This window comes from Chionomys nivalis, chromosome X (assembly GCF_950005125.1).
Source record: "Chionomys nivalis chromosome X, mChiNiv1.1, whole genome shotgun sequence".
Taxonomy (NCBI): Eukaryota; Metazoa; Chordata; class Mammalia; order Rodentia; family Cricetidae; genus Chionomys; species Chionomys nivalis.
Genome location: NC_080112.1, coordinates 66,799,546 through 66,816,815, shown reverse-complemented (window position 1 = coordinate 66,816,815; position 17,270 = coordinate 66,799,546). Strand labels below are relative to the sequence as shown.

Genomic DNA, 17,270 nt, shown 5'->3' with positions numbered 1-17,270 from the left:
GAGATAGAGAAAAAAGAAGAAGTATCAAATAAACTAAAATAAAATTACAAAATGCTATCTCTTTGGGGTTTGATGTAAATTTGTTGCTCTATCACTGTATAGTACTTTTTCTTCGAGGCCTCTGATATAAATCAGTTGTTATCCTTATCTCTCTAAGTAAAATTATTACTGTGGTGATAATCTTAGAGATATTTGAGAGGACTCTGTACCATTCATTATTGAATTCTCACTATCAGGCAGAATGCCTGGAATGTACTTGCTTTACCATTTGCTGTCTGCTGCTCTCACTAAACTGAAACCACACACTTTAGTCATCTTTCTCTCTCCAGCATCCAGCACAAGCACTGACATGTAGCAGGTACATGATGCTTGCTAGAATTTGAGGAATTAGCTGCCTTCCTGTGCTCTTAGTCTTCTGTGACTCTATTTTTTTATTTGTAAAATAGAGCAGTAACGTATTATCCCCTAGGCCTGTTGTGAAGATTAGGTGAACTGTTAGTACAGTGCCTAACACAGAAAAAAGATGCAATAATTCTAAGTTTTGTAATTAATATTGTGGTTTGCCATCAAGATTTCCTGATCTTCTGATGAGTCTGATTCAGGGTTATCTTTGGTCCTGGGGAAGGGGTCCATATCTGTATATTTTTCTCTCTCATGTTCCATACCCATGTTGGATAGTTCTATGACATATAATAAAGTCATCAATTGGGAAAATGCCTCCATAGGATTAGACAATAGGCAAGGCTGTAGAGCATTTTCTTATTTAGTGATTGATGGGATGGGAGCCATCCCTGGGCTGGTCATCCAGACTGAGCAAGCCATTTGAAGCAAGAAAACAAGCATCACCTCTCCATGGCCTCTGTATCAGCTCCTGCCTCCAGGTTCCTGCCCTGTTTGAGTTCCTGTCTTGACTTCCCTCTGGAGATGAACAGCAGGGTGGAAGTATAAACGAAATAAACCATTTTCTTCCCATCTTGCTTTGTTCATGGTGTTTCTCACAGCAATAGTATCTCTAACTTAGACACCCCATAATATTGTCTTTGCTGTGCTTAGATGCTTTGAGAAATGTTAAATCTACAGCAAAGTTTGGATAATATACCCAAACGGACCAGAAACACCCTTAGAATGGAAACGGTTTACATTCATTTGGGACTGTAAGAATCCAAATGCCCAGCATCTGGAATTTCATTTAGATGGGGCTAAGGGTTTAGGTTCCAGGAAGATCTCTGCTGCCCACTTTTTCATAGCCTTCAGCCTACCTTTCTTAGCTATTGATACTTTAAAATACACTCACATATGAAGGAGGTCATGTCTGAAGATGATCGTTAGACATGTAAATAGCAATGTGTGAGTTTTTAAATTAATACTAATATATCTATAGTGACATCATTGGAGATGTGGAAAATGCTATCATTTGATTGATGATGGACTTATTTCTCATTCTTACACTAGAAGACTTTCCTAACAGTTTGGTTCGGTTTATTTTCAAAACTCTGGCACTCTGCTAGGAGATTTCACCTTATTTCATATTGTCCCTGCAACTTCTCTGGAAGTGATCTCTTTTTACAGGAGACAAATTACACCATGGAGTGGGGGTGTTAGTCTCCTGTGATCCTGAGCAGTGCCATGAAGCCACAGTTCCCTGACAACCATTCAAACATTGATATTCTACAGTGGCCGATGTTGGTAAATTTTGATATTTGGAAGGTTGGGTATACAAAATGTAATTTAACATCATCATAAATCTTAGAACATTGATATTAATTTCAGATTAAATCTTTTATTCCTATATCCAGGGGTTCTCAAGTAGTTGAACACTGTAACATCTCTGTAGGGCTCAAAAGTTTGTCAATAAAATAATTCTACATTGCCAAAATACTTGTTTCCTACATTGTTTTTGAGACTATAGAATGCTAATATATCTATAAACTTTATTCCCAATTCTTGTCAAACTACAAAGGCAACAAAGATAACCTTTTAAAAGGATATGATCCATTGAAGAATCTATGGAGGGTCAAGGAAACTACACAGGATGATATTGGATAAGAAGCTATACAATAGAGTGGGATGTTAGAGAGTTTTAGTCATAAACAGTACACACAAAAGACCAATCTTGTTTGTATTCTGAAGCTCAGCTTCAGAGCTAGTGAATCATAAGTACCAAACATTAGCTCACTTATAGTTCCTCAAGGCCACATCGAGTGGACAAGAACAGACAATGGCTCAAGGCAATATTTGTACTTATGTGGTATATGCTTGATGCTTTGGGTTGTTTGCTTTTTATTGCTTTTTTAATCTTGAATTTTTCTTGTGCTGAAAATGGATTTTTTTCTCACATAATATATCCTGATTACATTTTTAAACATTTAAAAATTAGCATGTAGGTATTAGATACTATTATGACATTTGAGCAAAGTGATTTTAGTAGAATCTCTTTTCTCTTCATCTCCACTACTCCTTATTATTTTTAATCCTCACTCATAGCCTCGTCTGAAGTCTCTTTGCCTTTCTTGTCTCATTTGTTCCTTTGCCCATTGCCCATTAAAAAAAAAAACTAGAGAACAAGATATAAGCTAATCAATGATACCTAGTCATTACTAAAGCACACACCTTTAAAAGATCTAAAGCACTAGGAATGTAAAAGATGGCACTCCAGATAAAAGATAATCTGGCTTACTTAAAAAAATACTCATCCGGCTTCAGGAAAAGAAGCCTTAAAATTATTTGCACAGGTGCTGGCTCGGATTTCTATTGAATCTGGCCTCAGTATCCTTCCAGACATGCCTCTGACTGGACAAGGGAAACAAATGGCTAAATAATATATAGGATAATTTATGACCTTTGTTAGCTTTTCTCCTGGCCTGTAGTTTGAAACTTAGATATTCTGGGGAGGCCAGACTTATCCTGTCAGGATCAGAGATATACAGAGAGCCCAAAAATCTTAAAGTCAAAAGTCTGGGAGCTTGGAGAGGTTGGGGAATGTTACTCAGAGTCTTGGGAACCAAAACATGAAGGCAAAGAGAGTGACCCTTAGTATTTCTCCAACAAAATCTGGAGGCTTTTCAGGTCATTAATTAAGCAACAGAGAAGGCAAGTAGTTGTCTGGGAATTTTACACACTCTCCATTGCCTTTATCCAGAGGATTAGCACTGCGACCACATTCTACCTTTGTTTCCTGCCTAGCCCAGGAAGACCTTAAGAGTCTGTAACTTAACAATTAATATTACATTCTATAAGACGGAACTAAAACTTACTGGGAAATAGAAACTGAATTTACACATTACTTGAGTCTTATAATGGCCTTATGGCATATTATTGTCTTCACAGAGGCACAGAGAAATTAAGAAATTTCCTTAAGGTCACACACACATATCTACTCTACTTTAAAGCTAAAAATTGAACTCATTATGCATACTTCCCAGGGATAGTTCAGGAAATCACTGGACCTGGACACAACTGAGACATCTATACAAATTTTAGAGAAGAACTCTTTAAACATCAATTGTATAGAAAGAGAGAGAGAGAGAGAGATAAAATATTTAACATCATCCGGCACAGCATAACCCATTTATTTGTTAGATAGAGGTATTTATGCGGAAAGAGACAACAAGTTACACCTAAGATCACATGTAAGTTAGGGGCAGAGCCAGAACCCCATCTGGTTCTCTTACATTGCATTTTGTTTTTCTACCTAGATAAAAGCCTGTTTCCCAATAGCCCAGAGACTAAACTGGGGCAATTATGGGGAAGGAGCCAGGCACAAAAGGTCAACTGAAAACTTCTCAAGAACCTTGCTGCAGCTGGTGAGATTCCATGGGATGACCTCCAGTCTCAATATTCCCCCAAGCAAGCATTGTCCTCCACAGCGCCTTATTCTTAGGTCCATCTTCTACCTCCTTCTGAAGCTATTTTACTACCTTACAACTCTTATGCTATATTTACTTATACTATATTTACTTATATTCTCTTTACTTATACTATATTTACTTATACTATATTTATATTATACTTATACTATATTTACTTTTACTATATTTACTACCTGGACAACTCTTATACATCATTTTAAGGACCTATATCAATTGTTACCTCCCTTGTGATATCTTCTGAAATGTTACAAATTAACTTTTTCATATTCTGTCTACTCAAATAATTTTATACTTTAATTCTAGACCTCACTGTTATAATGATAACTATATGACATGTTCACCTCACAGTCATTGACTGTATAATTCTGGACAAGTTACTTAACTCCTCCATGCCTTAGCTCCCTGAACTGTAAATTAGGAGCAATAACAATACTACAGGGTTATTGTCTGTAGATCATCCAATCTATTGTGTTCCCAATAAATAGTCTGTGTTCTAATCTTGAATGTCTTATACTAGTGCCTTGTATGTTCCCATGTACAATGGAACAACTTCTGAAAGAAAATGAACATGGTGGGAAAAAAATCAGCCATCAAATAACTATGTTGAATGTCACTGTTGTTAGGATACTACCTTATGTGTGTAGAAAGTTGTTATCAAAAACTAGACCAGGATTCTGAAATCTTTTCTGGGTTATACATCCCCTGAGAATCATATGAAGTATTGAGAGTTCTCCCTAAAAAGTTTATATATCCAGACAGAAGATCTAGTACAAATTGGCAGTCATCTCATGAAATACATTACAAAGCCCTCTTACCAAAGGCCTCATCATCATTACTCTCTTTCTTGTTGTGTAGGAATGCCTACAGTTAAAGGAGATGATTTTAAAAAGATGGTTTATTTGACCAATAAAAATTGGATCCATAGTTTTCATTTGTTTGCTTAGGAGAAAGAAGTAATATGAATTTGGGTAAACAGTGGTATAGAAGGATCTGGGAGGAGCTGAGGAAGTAAAAAGAATATAAACAAAATAAACTGTATGAAATTCTTGAAGAATAAATAAAAACATAGAAAGATGGTTGAAGCAGAGGGTGTTAACAGATACCAAATGCCTTCCAGGAGCCAGAAGCTGTGCTGAATGCTTATTAGGCTGCCACACATAGTTTCTAGGCATTCTGAGGCAACAGTCTCCATATCTCTGCTGAGCAGCTGTCAGACAGGAGAGCTTCTCAGTCAACAAACATCAATGCCATTAATTATATGTTAAATGAACCTGAAAAAGCCACTACCTCTTTGTGGATCTTAATTTTCTCATCCACACAACACTGCAATAGTTTGACTGGATTACGTTTATTCCTAAATTCATTTTCTTCAAGTCTGATGGGTTAGCCTTTAAAATTGCTGTGGTGCTAAGCACTACAAACCTTTTAAGAATTCTCATTAAAACAACAACAGCAACAATAAAAAACTTGAGATTGCCTCAATTAGCCTGAAGAAAAATGAGCCAGTTTGTGATCTGGTGAAATGTGCCTGTCTAACTTAAGAAGCTGTTAGAGGTTCCCAGTTTCAAGGCTCCTCATGCAGACACCACAGTGAAACCAAGGTCCATTCGCACAATGACATATCCCAAGAGAGGAAGGAAAAATAGAATTTTAAAAGTATGAGAAAGAAAAATCAATAATTTATCCCTGTTTTTAGCTTTCTAAAAGAGAAAGTTCTGTGTTTCCTGACATAAATTAGGAGGAAAATGAATTTCTCTTGTTCCTAGCCCAATGGAAAATTCAGCAGTGTGTTCCTCTGGGACAACTCAGAGGAAAGGGCCAAAGACCCATGTGTCTATTATATACATACATCCTGTCTCTGAGCTCCCCTCTTAGCTATGTAATGAAGATCAAAAATTCACATGAGCACAGATGGTAAACTGTGCTTCCTGTTTTGTGGTTGCATGGTAAGAGTGACTTAAGATTTACCCAGCTTGGCTTCATCAGAAGTAGAGCTCTAACTTCTGAAGCATATGAGATGGTAGAAAGATGATGGCTCACCTGTCCCTTCTAATGAAGTGAATTGCTAATAACACACCAGTTGTTTCAGGTTTGCGGCACTTTCTTAGGAAAGCACTCTTTCTTGTGATACCCATACTACTGGGTGGCTCTTTGTTTTCTCTCCACCATACTCTTTCTTAACTTCTTTCAGTTTTACTAGATTATCTTGTTATTTCTCACTGTTGCTTTGCTTGTTTCCTTAGCCATAACATTACTTTCTGCATTGGTTCAATATATTTAAATGTCTGCGGGGGAAGTTTTGGTGTGTTAAAATGAGTGCTGACTCTGACCCAGGCAGAGCAACATTCAAATTCCAACTCCTCAAATGAAGAAAACAGGCTTTGTGGCTCAAGGAAGTGAGCCTTTTACTGATATATACAGCAAGTATTTTGCAAACACCTATTGATTGTATGACTGAGTAGATTGAGCACTAGGCCTACTCTTGGGGGGGTGTTCCAAAGAGACAGACACTCGTTTAGACAGGAGTTACTTAGATTTCACTAGAGGGTCTCAGCAATCACAGCACAGATGGAAAGGAGAGGACTGAGCAATCTAGTCCTTGTCCCCTTTATAAAGAATTGCTTACTTCTCCCAGTTTTTTGGTTAGTGTTTTGCTATATAGTCTAGGTTGATCTGAAACTTAACATGTAAACCACACCAGCCTGCTTGAACTTCTGGGAACCTTCCTGCCTCTGCCTCTGCCTCATTCAAACAGGGATCATAGGCATGAGCCACAACCATACCTGGTTCACGGATTCCTTAACTTTATTTATTTAGTTATTTTTGTAGATTTTCAGTTAATAAAGCTTACCTGTCTCTCTTGTAGGCTTAAAATAGTTATATTGCTAAGAATGGACAGAAGGGGAACATGAACACCCAAATAACTGGCTTCAAAATGTTCACACATATTCATTATCACGAAGTCATAATGACTTCTTGCAGGGGCCAGTTATCTAAGGGTCAGTATGTTCCTTGTTATAGGAATAGATCTCAAAGAAGACAGACATAACAACTATGTCTAAAGAGACACTTACTTTGCAATAGAAACCAGCTAGGAAAATGAACCAACGGCATGATGTTTGATAGTCACCAGGAGATTCTCCTGAGGGATTGAATAAACTTCTATCTATAGCATGTGCATAAGCACATAAAAGGTGACAAAGGACCAGGAACTTACTTCCATATGAGAGAAGGAGGTAATACACAAAAGAAATCTTACTTTAACAAATGTCATGTAAACACAACAGATATTTAAGTAATGGTATAAGTGCTATGGCAATTTCTTTTTACTAACGGTTAAAAATGAACATTCTTTAACTAGGCAGACATAGGCTACTAAAAATCATCAGTGGAAAAATCTTTGCATGGCTTGTAAATTTGGCACTGCAAGAGACTTAGTAGGAGCTGAGTAGCACAGCAAAATTATTTACTCGGTAAAGCTATAGTTTAGTCTTATTATGGGGAAGCTCAAAATTAAGCTGAAGATTTGTGAGGTCAGGGCTTCATAGAGTATTATATGACAGATTCATAACTCAGAAGACCATTCAGCTTTTACTTCTGGGATTTTGTTTTTCACCCATAATATTTGGTACCAGATAATTCCTACAGCCTTTTCCTTTTCTGTGTACCTTTTGGAGAATATATTGACTATATTGAAGCATACACACACACACACACACATATGTATATATCTTGCTCATATTATATGTGTGTTTCATAGTCATACAGAAGATTATGAAAGTTTAAAAAATGTGAAAATTTTTCAATTTGTCCTCTGAGTAGCATATAGGATGGAGTGAGCAAATAGCTCATTAAAAATATCTTCTACGTGAGGGAGTGGGATGGTTGAGGAGGAGAGGGGCAGAGAGGGAGAACAATGAAAGAGATCTTGATAGATGGAGCCACTATGGGTTAGGGAGAAACCTGGTACTAGGGAAATTCCCATGAATTCACAAGGAAGACTCCAGCTAAGACTCCTTGCAATAGTGGAAAGAGCACCCAAACTGGCCTTCCTCTGTAATCAGATTGATAAATACCCCAACTATCATCACAGAGTCTTCATACAGCAACTGACAGAAGCAGCTGCAGAGATTCACAATCAAACACTAGGCTGGGCTCTGGGAATCCGATCAAAGAGAGGGAAGAGGAAATATATGAGCAAAGGAAGTCAAAATCATGATGGAGAAATCTACGGAGAGAGTTGAACCAAGCTCATGGAAACTCATGAACTCTAGACTGACAGCTGTAAAGTCTCCACAGGACTGAATTAGGCCTTCATATGTGGGAGGCAGTGGTAATGCTTGAACTGTCTATGAGGTACCTGAAAGTTGGGCCAGGATCTATCCCTTGTGTATGAGCTAGCTTAGTGGAGCCATTCCCTATGATGGAATGCCATGATAAGCCTTAATACGGGGGGTGGGGGGGAGCTTGGTCTTGCCCCATCTTAATGTCCCAGAGTTTCTTGACTCCCCATGGGAACCCTTATCCTTTGGGAGGAGTGGATGGGGGTGGGTTTGGGGGGAAAATATGGGGATGGAATAGAAAGAACTGTGTTGTAATGTAAAATAAAATTTAAAAAAACATCTAGAGTTTCAAACTTTTTCCTGTTTAGTAACAAAGCAAGGAACCCACCATACTAAGTATTCTCTAAAATTTTTCCAACTGAGGTGATTTTTTTAAAAAAAAATTATGTACTCTGAATTGTTACATAAGTATAAGGAGGTTAGACAAGATCCTAATTTCTTATGCACATTTGCAAATCCATGAGAGACCAAGTGAAGCAAGAATCAACAAGCTGCAGTCAACAGCCAAATCTAGGAGAAGAGTTGAGAATCTCCTTTTTACTGATTTAAAAACACCAAAAGAAAAAGAATACTTAATGGCATGTGAAAATTAAATGAAGTTCAAATTTTAGTGCCTATAAAGTTTTATTGGAACCCAGCTACACCCATTAGCTTGTGTAAGGTCTGCAAAGGCAAAGCTGAATAGTTGAGATGGAGGCTGTGTTACCTGTAAGACTTAAACTATTTATTACCTGTCCTTTTATTTAAAAAATCTGCCTCTCATCTAAAAGCTGGCAGTAACATTTAAGAAAATGAGAAATAAAAAGATAAGCATAACTTTGTAGGAAGATTTCTGGGACTCACAAAGCCAGGATCAGTCACCTGTTTGGCCCGCAATACCCGATCAAATCTTTGCTACAAACTGATTTTTTTTTTAGCTGAATTAATTTGCCCCTGGGAAACATTATTCGAAGAGTCAGGGAGTGAAGTGGACACTATTGTACATGAAAAACTTGCTATAAAACTCCAAATGAGGTAACATTCAATACCACATGAGTTGAGGTGGGAAAGTGGATTTAAAGGACAGAATGAGTTCAATAAAGGTTCACTTATGTTTCTTCCCTCGCAAAAACCTGGGGCAAGAGAGAAAATCAAAGCCATACTTATATAAAATTTGCCAAGGAAACTAAATTGGGACCTATTGTAAACACCAGTGAGGATGGTGTAATTCCTTGACTTCAGAATGTAAACTACAGTTTCAATTTTATGATGTGTACCAAACAGTGCTCCATGTGTACAAAACAAATGGATGTGCACTCTCAAATGTTTTACTAGAAAATGTCTGAAAAATAGTAAATTCTCAAGTACATAATGTGCATAATGAATTAATTAACCCTCTTTGAAACATGATAATAGAGATGGGGATTCATATCCTGACGTGCCACATGAGAAAATGAAAAAGAAAGGAAGTTAGTCAGCCATGGTCACAAAGGAGAACCTCAGCACTGGATGTTAACCCAGCCTTGCCACATGCACTCTCTCAGCTCTTGCTGGCCCTGCTTGAAGATTGAGTTTTTATTGATCCGGGTCTTGAATTTACTATCTACTAGAAAATCGAACTCCAAGCACATACAGGTATAAAATGTGTTTGTGTTTCTGAAACAATAGTGATTTTTATAAGCTGTGGAATTGTCACAAAACTCTAAGCAAGGAGAACATTTATTGATCAAAAAACTTATTTTATTTTTCCTTATGCATATGTCTGTGTGCACGGGGGTAGTTATACATGAGTGAAAGTGGCCGTGGAGTCCAGAAGAAGGTCGGGAAGTTACTAGAGCTGGAGTTACAGACAGTAGTGAGCCACCAGACATGTGTGCTGGGAACTGAATTCATGTCTTTGACAAAAGAAATAGGATCTCTTATCAATTGAGCCATCCTTCCAGCCCCTGAAAGGGCATTTCTAAAATCATCTGTTGTTTCACAGAAAACTAAAACCTAAAAGGGGGGGGCATTTCTTGTCTAGGGCTACCCAACCACATCCTTTGAAGTCCATATAAAGGCAGAACCTTGCTTTGACTTCCTGGTCTCGTAAGTTTTCAACATGCCTTCCCTTTCACTTTCGCAGTTACCTTATCCACCGACAAACACATTTTTTAAATGTCTATTTCAAACTCACAGACCATTTTCAAACATATCCACTTCTGCTTTTGTGCCCACATGACTTCCACTATTTCACTGTTCTCTCTAATTAAACATTAGTGATTTTATGTCCAGGGTCTATTCTTTCAAGAATATATAGAGCCCTCCCTGCTCAGCCTGCCTCTTGCTTAACCCTCAGTATTGACAGCAATGAGAAAATGTGGGGCTCTCCCTTCTCTTCCTTTCCAACAAGAAATCCTGGCCAGATTACAATGAACTCTGTGCAGAGCCCCCTACCAGTGACAGCTTTAAAACGTCATACTTTATGAACCACCAAGGCTAGAAATGAATTTTTGTCTGACATGCCAGGCTTTTAACTCTTGTACCTGTGCCCAGTCCAGAGATCTTTGAAAAACTGTGTATGAAGTGATAGTCAACATGCTGAATACTCAGAGTTAACTGACAATGAATGAGGAAGAGAAATATTTATGACCCTACTCTCTCCGAGGCATGTAGAATTCCATATTTCAACATCTTCACATAGGCACTAGAGATAACTACTAAAATATTTAATATCAATAAATATTCTTTTGGAGTAATAAGATAGCCTCTTGCTTTCAAATAGGCTAACGATGCTAGGAAATTCAAGCCACCTATCTTTTCCAGGGAGGAGCAGAAATCTTAGCAATGGTAATTATTAATAGTAATGTTTTTTGAAATAGGGCCTCACTAAGTATCCTTGACTGGCCTAGAACTCACAGTATAGAGCAAGCTGGCCTCAAACTTACAAATCCACTAACCTCAGCTTCCTGAGTGCTGTGATAGTAATAATTATTGTTTTATTTTTTGTTGTTGTTGTTTTTGTTTTTTTTTCTTTTTTTTTCTTGCTGATTTTTTTTCTTAATTAATTAATTTAATTATTAAAGATTTCTGCCTCTTCCCCGCCACCACCTCCCATTCCCTCCCCCTCCCCCAATCAAGTCTTCCTTCCTCCTCAGCCCAAAGAGCAAGCAGGTTTCTCTGCCCTGTGGGAGGTCCAAGAACCACCCACCTCCATCCAGGTCTATTAAGGTGAGCATCCAAACTACCTGGGCTCCCACAAAGCCATTACATGCAATAGGATCAAGAACCCATTGCCATTGTTCTTCAGTTCTCAGTAGTCCTCATTGTCCATTATGTTCAGCGAGACCGGTTTTGTCCCATGCTTTTTCAGTCCCCGGCCAGCTGGCCTTGGTGAGTTCCCGATAGATCATCCCCATTGCCTCAGTGTGTGGGTGCACCCCTCGCCGTCCTGAGTTCCTTGCTCGTGCTCACTCTCCTTCTGCTCCTCCTTTGGATCGTGAGACTTCAGTCCAGTGCTCCAACATGGGATGTACTCACTCATATTTGGTTTCTAGCCATAAATAAAGGACATTGAGACTATAATTCGTGACTCTAGAGAAGCTAAATAAGAAGGTGAACCCAAAGAAAAACATATAAGCATCCCCCTGAATATTAACCTTCATCAGGCGATGAAAGAAGACAGAGACAGAGACCAACATTGTTTTATTTTGTTTAGCCCTAACATACCTTTCTAGTATCTTTCAAAAGACTGAGAATTGAAACCTGGTACCCACATTCTAAAGTAACCAAAAGAGTTGAGAATATTTACTTTCCATAGCTCTGTAAGACATGGGAAGGTGCCATAGACTATTTAACAAAATCTTCAATCTAGGCATGGGAACCTGCCCTTCGAGTTGTTGGTCAGAAGAGCTGAAAAGATTCTCAAAATAATATAGGTAATTGTCATTGCCATTGGCTCCCTTCCAGAAATTGATGGTAGGTCTCTTTTGCAAAAGACACCAAGCACACAGGACACATGACTTGGAAGAATTGAGCTGGCAATGACCTGAAAGTCTCTTCCTTGAGAGGTATCCCTCAGAGTATCCAAAGGAGTTAGCTATGCAATCTGCCAAGGGAGGAAAGAAATCAATAGTACTACCCAGCTGTAAAGATTTTGTATGACAACAATGATCAGAACAGAAAGACTTTTCAAGGGTGCAATAATGATGTTTATCTTGGGAGAGGGTAATCAATAGCCATCATAGTGGATTTAAGGTACCCTTAACAAGAGGGCATCTATGCCTGATACTGCAAACCTGGCTAATTATCTGTGGATGGTGAGGTTAGGGACCCTAGAGGAGAACCTACTATCTTGATAAACAATTATAATTTTTAGTTGCTTTCTAAATACTTATCTTTTAACCCATTGATTAGTGTAACTCTCACTCTGCATTAAAAAAATAATAAAAATCCTTTTTTGCAGTAGAGTGAGATCATTACAGAAAGTCACTACTGGTCAAAATGCAAAGATCAACTGATCTGGGCATGCCCAGCCCCAACTGACAAATATACAACACAACTTTTGCACCCAAGACTCAGTGAGCACCAAAGAAGAGGAAATAGAAAAATAGTTAAAGCCATATGGGCAGGACATCTTCTGTGAGATAATGTCTTCTGTATTTGACAGGGAAGTTACACTCATGAAATCTCAACAACATGGTTGCTTAATCAAGACCAGTCCAATGGCAACACCAGTTGTCCTATCAGTGTGGACTGCGTAAATCTCACAAGACCTCAACCTCATTAATAAATTAATGGGTACGGAGAGAAAAAGATTCATTTTTCTCTGGGAATAGCTTTCTGATAGGTTATCCAATCTCAAGTGGTTAGCTGTAAACACATATAAAAAGAGCAATATAATTCAAGAGGAAGAAGTCATGAATTTGAGAGGGAGTAGCAGGAACACAAGAGGAAATGGAGTGGGGAAATAGATTATCCAATCTCAACTGGTCATTTTTTGGTATTTTTGAGACAGAGCCTCTCTACATAGCTTTCCTGGCTATTCCAGAACTCACTATGTAGATCACTATGTAGACGCTTAGAATAACCCTGCGTCTATGTGTGAAGTGTTGGGATTAAATGGATGTGCCACTACACTTTGCAGTCAAAAAGTGGTCATTCTTAAAAATATATCTATATGATCATCATATGGTTGGCTGTATTATGACAGTGTGTGGTGGTGGTGGTGGTAGTGGTGTGTGTGTGTGTGTTCATGCTACAGGAATTAAAGAAATCATGAAGTTCAAAGGGACTGGGAGAGGAGAGTGTGAAGGAGTAGGAGAAGGAAGAGCGGGGACTGGAACTGATGTAATACAGTGCTTGTGTGTGAAAATACTCCAAAATAGTAAAATAACTAAAAAAGAAAGTAGCCAATTTGCTCCATGTCAGGATTTTTGCATGGAGCACATTCTCCACTCAGTGTTTTCTCATGCATAAACTTGTGCTGTGTAAAAAAAATGGTCTTTAAGCAGTTGCACTGCATTTAATTTGTGTTATGGAAAAATGGTGAAATAAACTTGCATGATAATGTGCAAGCAAAATAACACGATAAAACAAATAGTTGTTTCATTTGGTGATCTTCATTTTCTTAAATAAAATATCACTGAGTTACAGGAATTTGAACGACTCTAGGGTCTGAATCATTTTTAAGACCTTGCTGGATTTCTCTGTTCTGAACATTGAATAATCCCCTCCGGTCCACATTGCTTGTCTTTTCTGCTGTCAAATAGTCTAGAATCCACATGATGGTAGAGATCCTGTCATGCAGTCCTGGCAGCTGCCCTTCTGCCTTCTTTCTTCCTTTAGTTCTAAATTCTCCAGAAAGCTGCTATGCAGGGTATTATGATATGGCTCAATTGTTTTTCCTTTTACAATATAGATGATCTTTCTGTTTGTTCAAAGCAATCATTTAGTCACCTTGACTTCTAAGACCCAAAGGTGGCACTGATCATGATATAATCTGTGAATTGTTCATTTGCTCACTTGAACTCATTTTCCATCTGGTATGCCTCCTACTATAGTTCCCTGGGCCTGCTGCCACAGTAGCTTTAGAATGCTACTCTGCTTCATTCCCTGGTGGGAAACCAGGGTGATCTGTTACAGGGAATTAGAAAGCAGGCGTGAATTACTGGAGAAGCTGGAGTGATCTGAAGTCCTTGGAACATGCCTCCACTTCCTTTTCTAATAGCTGTTCTTGCCTAGGTACTGTTGAGAAAGGGGGTGCTGCTTTAAGGGTCTTTGTAAATGTCTAGGCTTATGCCCTAGGACCTTGGATCTCATGCTAGGCTATTATGGACAGCAGCAATTCTCCATGTGGGAGTAAAGTTGAAACCCACAGTCCATTTTCAGTAATCACAAATGCGAGTCACCTCCTCACACTTTTGAGAAATGGAAGAAAAGAAAATGATAGCTTTCTGTTTGGAGTATATTTTGTCCACCCGCTAAAATGCTGCAACTAAAATCATTAGCATGATTGACCACCAGTGAGGAGAGCTGTCTAAGGGTACCTACTTTCCCTGTAGTTGCCAAATATTCACTGGTGCTTCTGTTGTGCTCAGTATATTCCTCAGGAAAGGCTTTTTTTTTTTTTTTGGTTCTGACTTAGAATTAAACTCTTCCAGACCAGGCAGAAGGAAGGAAAAACTCATTGGCAGGAAGCTCCTCCTTTGTGGGAAACCAGGGCAGGGCTTCAAATTGTATTTAAAACTGGGTCTGCTACCACAGTTAGATCATCTAGGGGCAGCTTCCCAGTGTTTCTTTGAGTGTGTGAATAGAAGCCTTAAGCTTCAGTGATTAAGGAGGGAGGGTCTAGATCGGGAGTTCCTGTTAGGCTATGTAGGCTAGGCAATTTGAAATCTATGCAGATAACAAGTAGGCTTCATCCCACGTAGTCAGATATAAAATGCAACTTATCTTGGGATTCTGGACCAACTGTCACGCCCTGAAGGCAGTCCTCTGATGAGGAAAATAAAACTGTTGTTTCCCTCTGAGTTTTTTATCTACCTTGGAGTTGTTATGGCAAAGATAGGCCCCAAAGAGTGGCAAGGAGAAGGGAGCAGGTGCAGACACTGACGGTCTGCCGAACAGTGAGCACACTTCCTCACTGGGGTTAAAGCCAGGAAGCTTTAACTAGGAACAATCTAGCATTCACTACATAGAACAGCCTGTGGACTCAGTTGGGGTTTCTCAACTTGTAACCTCTCTAATAAGGCCATTTCCCCTTCACTTGTTGAAAACAAGCAGGAGGGAAATTTAATTTTTCAAATCATTAATTTTGCTTTCGTTCCTAGGATCCACTGCACACCAAGCACCAGCTCGGACCACCTTCATCATCAACACTGCTTGTCCAACCACGGCAGCCAAAAGAGTTCAGCAAAGAGAACCATTTGCTTCTTTGTTCTTATAGGTTCTACGACAGGGCTCTTGCTAATAAGTCAGTCCCTGGGATTACCCGAAGGCCCTGGAAGGTCTCTTGGAGGCAGGAGAAGAAGGCAAATATCAGGAAAGAGGTAAGACCTTTTTACCTTCAGCGGCTCTTTTGAAGAAGACCTTGCAGCTGCCACAGGTGAGGGCTCCGTAGTGACAGCCAGAAGCTTCATCGCCGCAGATCAGGCAGGTCTTCTGGGGTGGGAAGTAATAGTCGATGGGTAAAACGTGGTCCCTGGCGCTGTCCAAACTGAAAAGACACACGCACACACACAAAACAAAGCAGCACATGTCAGTGGCTGGCAGAACTCGAGGCGAATTCTCTGGTTTTCGGAGAAACCATACATATTTTATGTATCATTCTATGTATCGCTCATGTGAAGCTTAGCTTTTTTTTTTAAATATTTATTTATTTATTATGTATACAATATTCTGTCTGTGTGTATGCCTGAAGGCCAGAAGAGGGCACCAGACCTCATTATAGATGGTTGTGAGCCACCATGTGGTTGCTGGGAATTGAACTCAGGACCTTTGGAAGAGCAGGCAGTGCTCTTACCCTCTGAGCCACCTCTCCAGCCCCGCTTAGCTTTTTTTTGAGACCTTACCTGAGCACGGGTTTGTAAGTTTTCGCATGGCATTAATAGAACCCTGTGGATCCTGCCAAGGGATTAAACAATTTTCTCTGGGAGTAGTCAATCTCATGACCTCTGAATTTGTAAGGGAAGGAAGAGGGCAGGAAATCTGAGGTAAAGGTAGCAACTTAATGTATTGCTCAGACATTTTTGGTCATTAAATGACATGAACCCAACCCTCTACCTTACTTCTCCCAAAGGGAGACCTATGATAAAACCATATCAAATACCAGAAGAATTTTTATGGATGTTAGCTCTTGCAGTCTTACCTGTAAAACAGGAACATTGTCACCGGTAGTACTGGGTTATTGCTATACGTGACAACATGAATCAACTGTGGGAGTTGCTCTTGAAATTAATATACAAGCGAAAGATAAATTAATATATACACCAGTTTCCATTGGTCTTTAAAATCAATTCCTTTGCTTTCCTTTGAGCCTCTCTGCATCACAGGTCCACGTCCCTGGCCCTGCTCTGTAACAAAGAGGAACCAAATTGCTGTGCCAATGCTACTCTGCCTCAGATGGATGACAGTTGTTCACACTCTGAGCCGTAGGACTACAACTTCTATGTTTCATCAGTACGTTTCTACCAAAAAAGGAAGGAAAATGAGCCATAATTGGAATCTACTTCTTGTGCTTAGTGGTTTCATCACCCCATAACAAGTAAGCAAAACAAGATTATTCTCTCATTAGCATAGTTATTGTACAGTGGAAACAAGCAGGAGTAAGAAATGACAAGGTTAAAATGTTTTGATACCAAGCCACGTTTATCCAAATAGTTTTCCTTCCCCAAATTCTTCTCACTCCTCACTTTTGCTTTCTACTAATGGCGCTCTGGTTTCCTGCATAGCATAGTCCCTAGAATCCAGAAAAGCATTCAAACTTCTTCTCCCTCCATTTCTAAGGAGCAGCCCTGGCAAGACATAAGCAAAAACAACTTCGGCTACAATTTCTAAGTCTCCAGGACAGGAATACTAACCTTTATTCAAGACCTGCGTA

General features: G+C 39.1%; 1 protein-coding gene across 1 annotated transcript in view; it reads right to left on the bottom strand.

The window, feature by feature from the left end:
- Ar (androgen receptor) overlaps positions 1 to 17,270 on the bottom strand; it is a 175,997-nt gene that overhangs the window by 60,566 nt on the left and 98,161 nt on the right. The window contains exon 2 of the mRNA XM_057759414.1: positions 15,736 to 15,887. Within this exon, the coding sequence (XP_057615397.1) occupies positions 15,736 to 15,887 (152 nt within the window). The remainder of the gene's footprint in view (positions 1 to 15,735; positions 15,888 to 17,270) is intronic.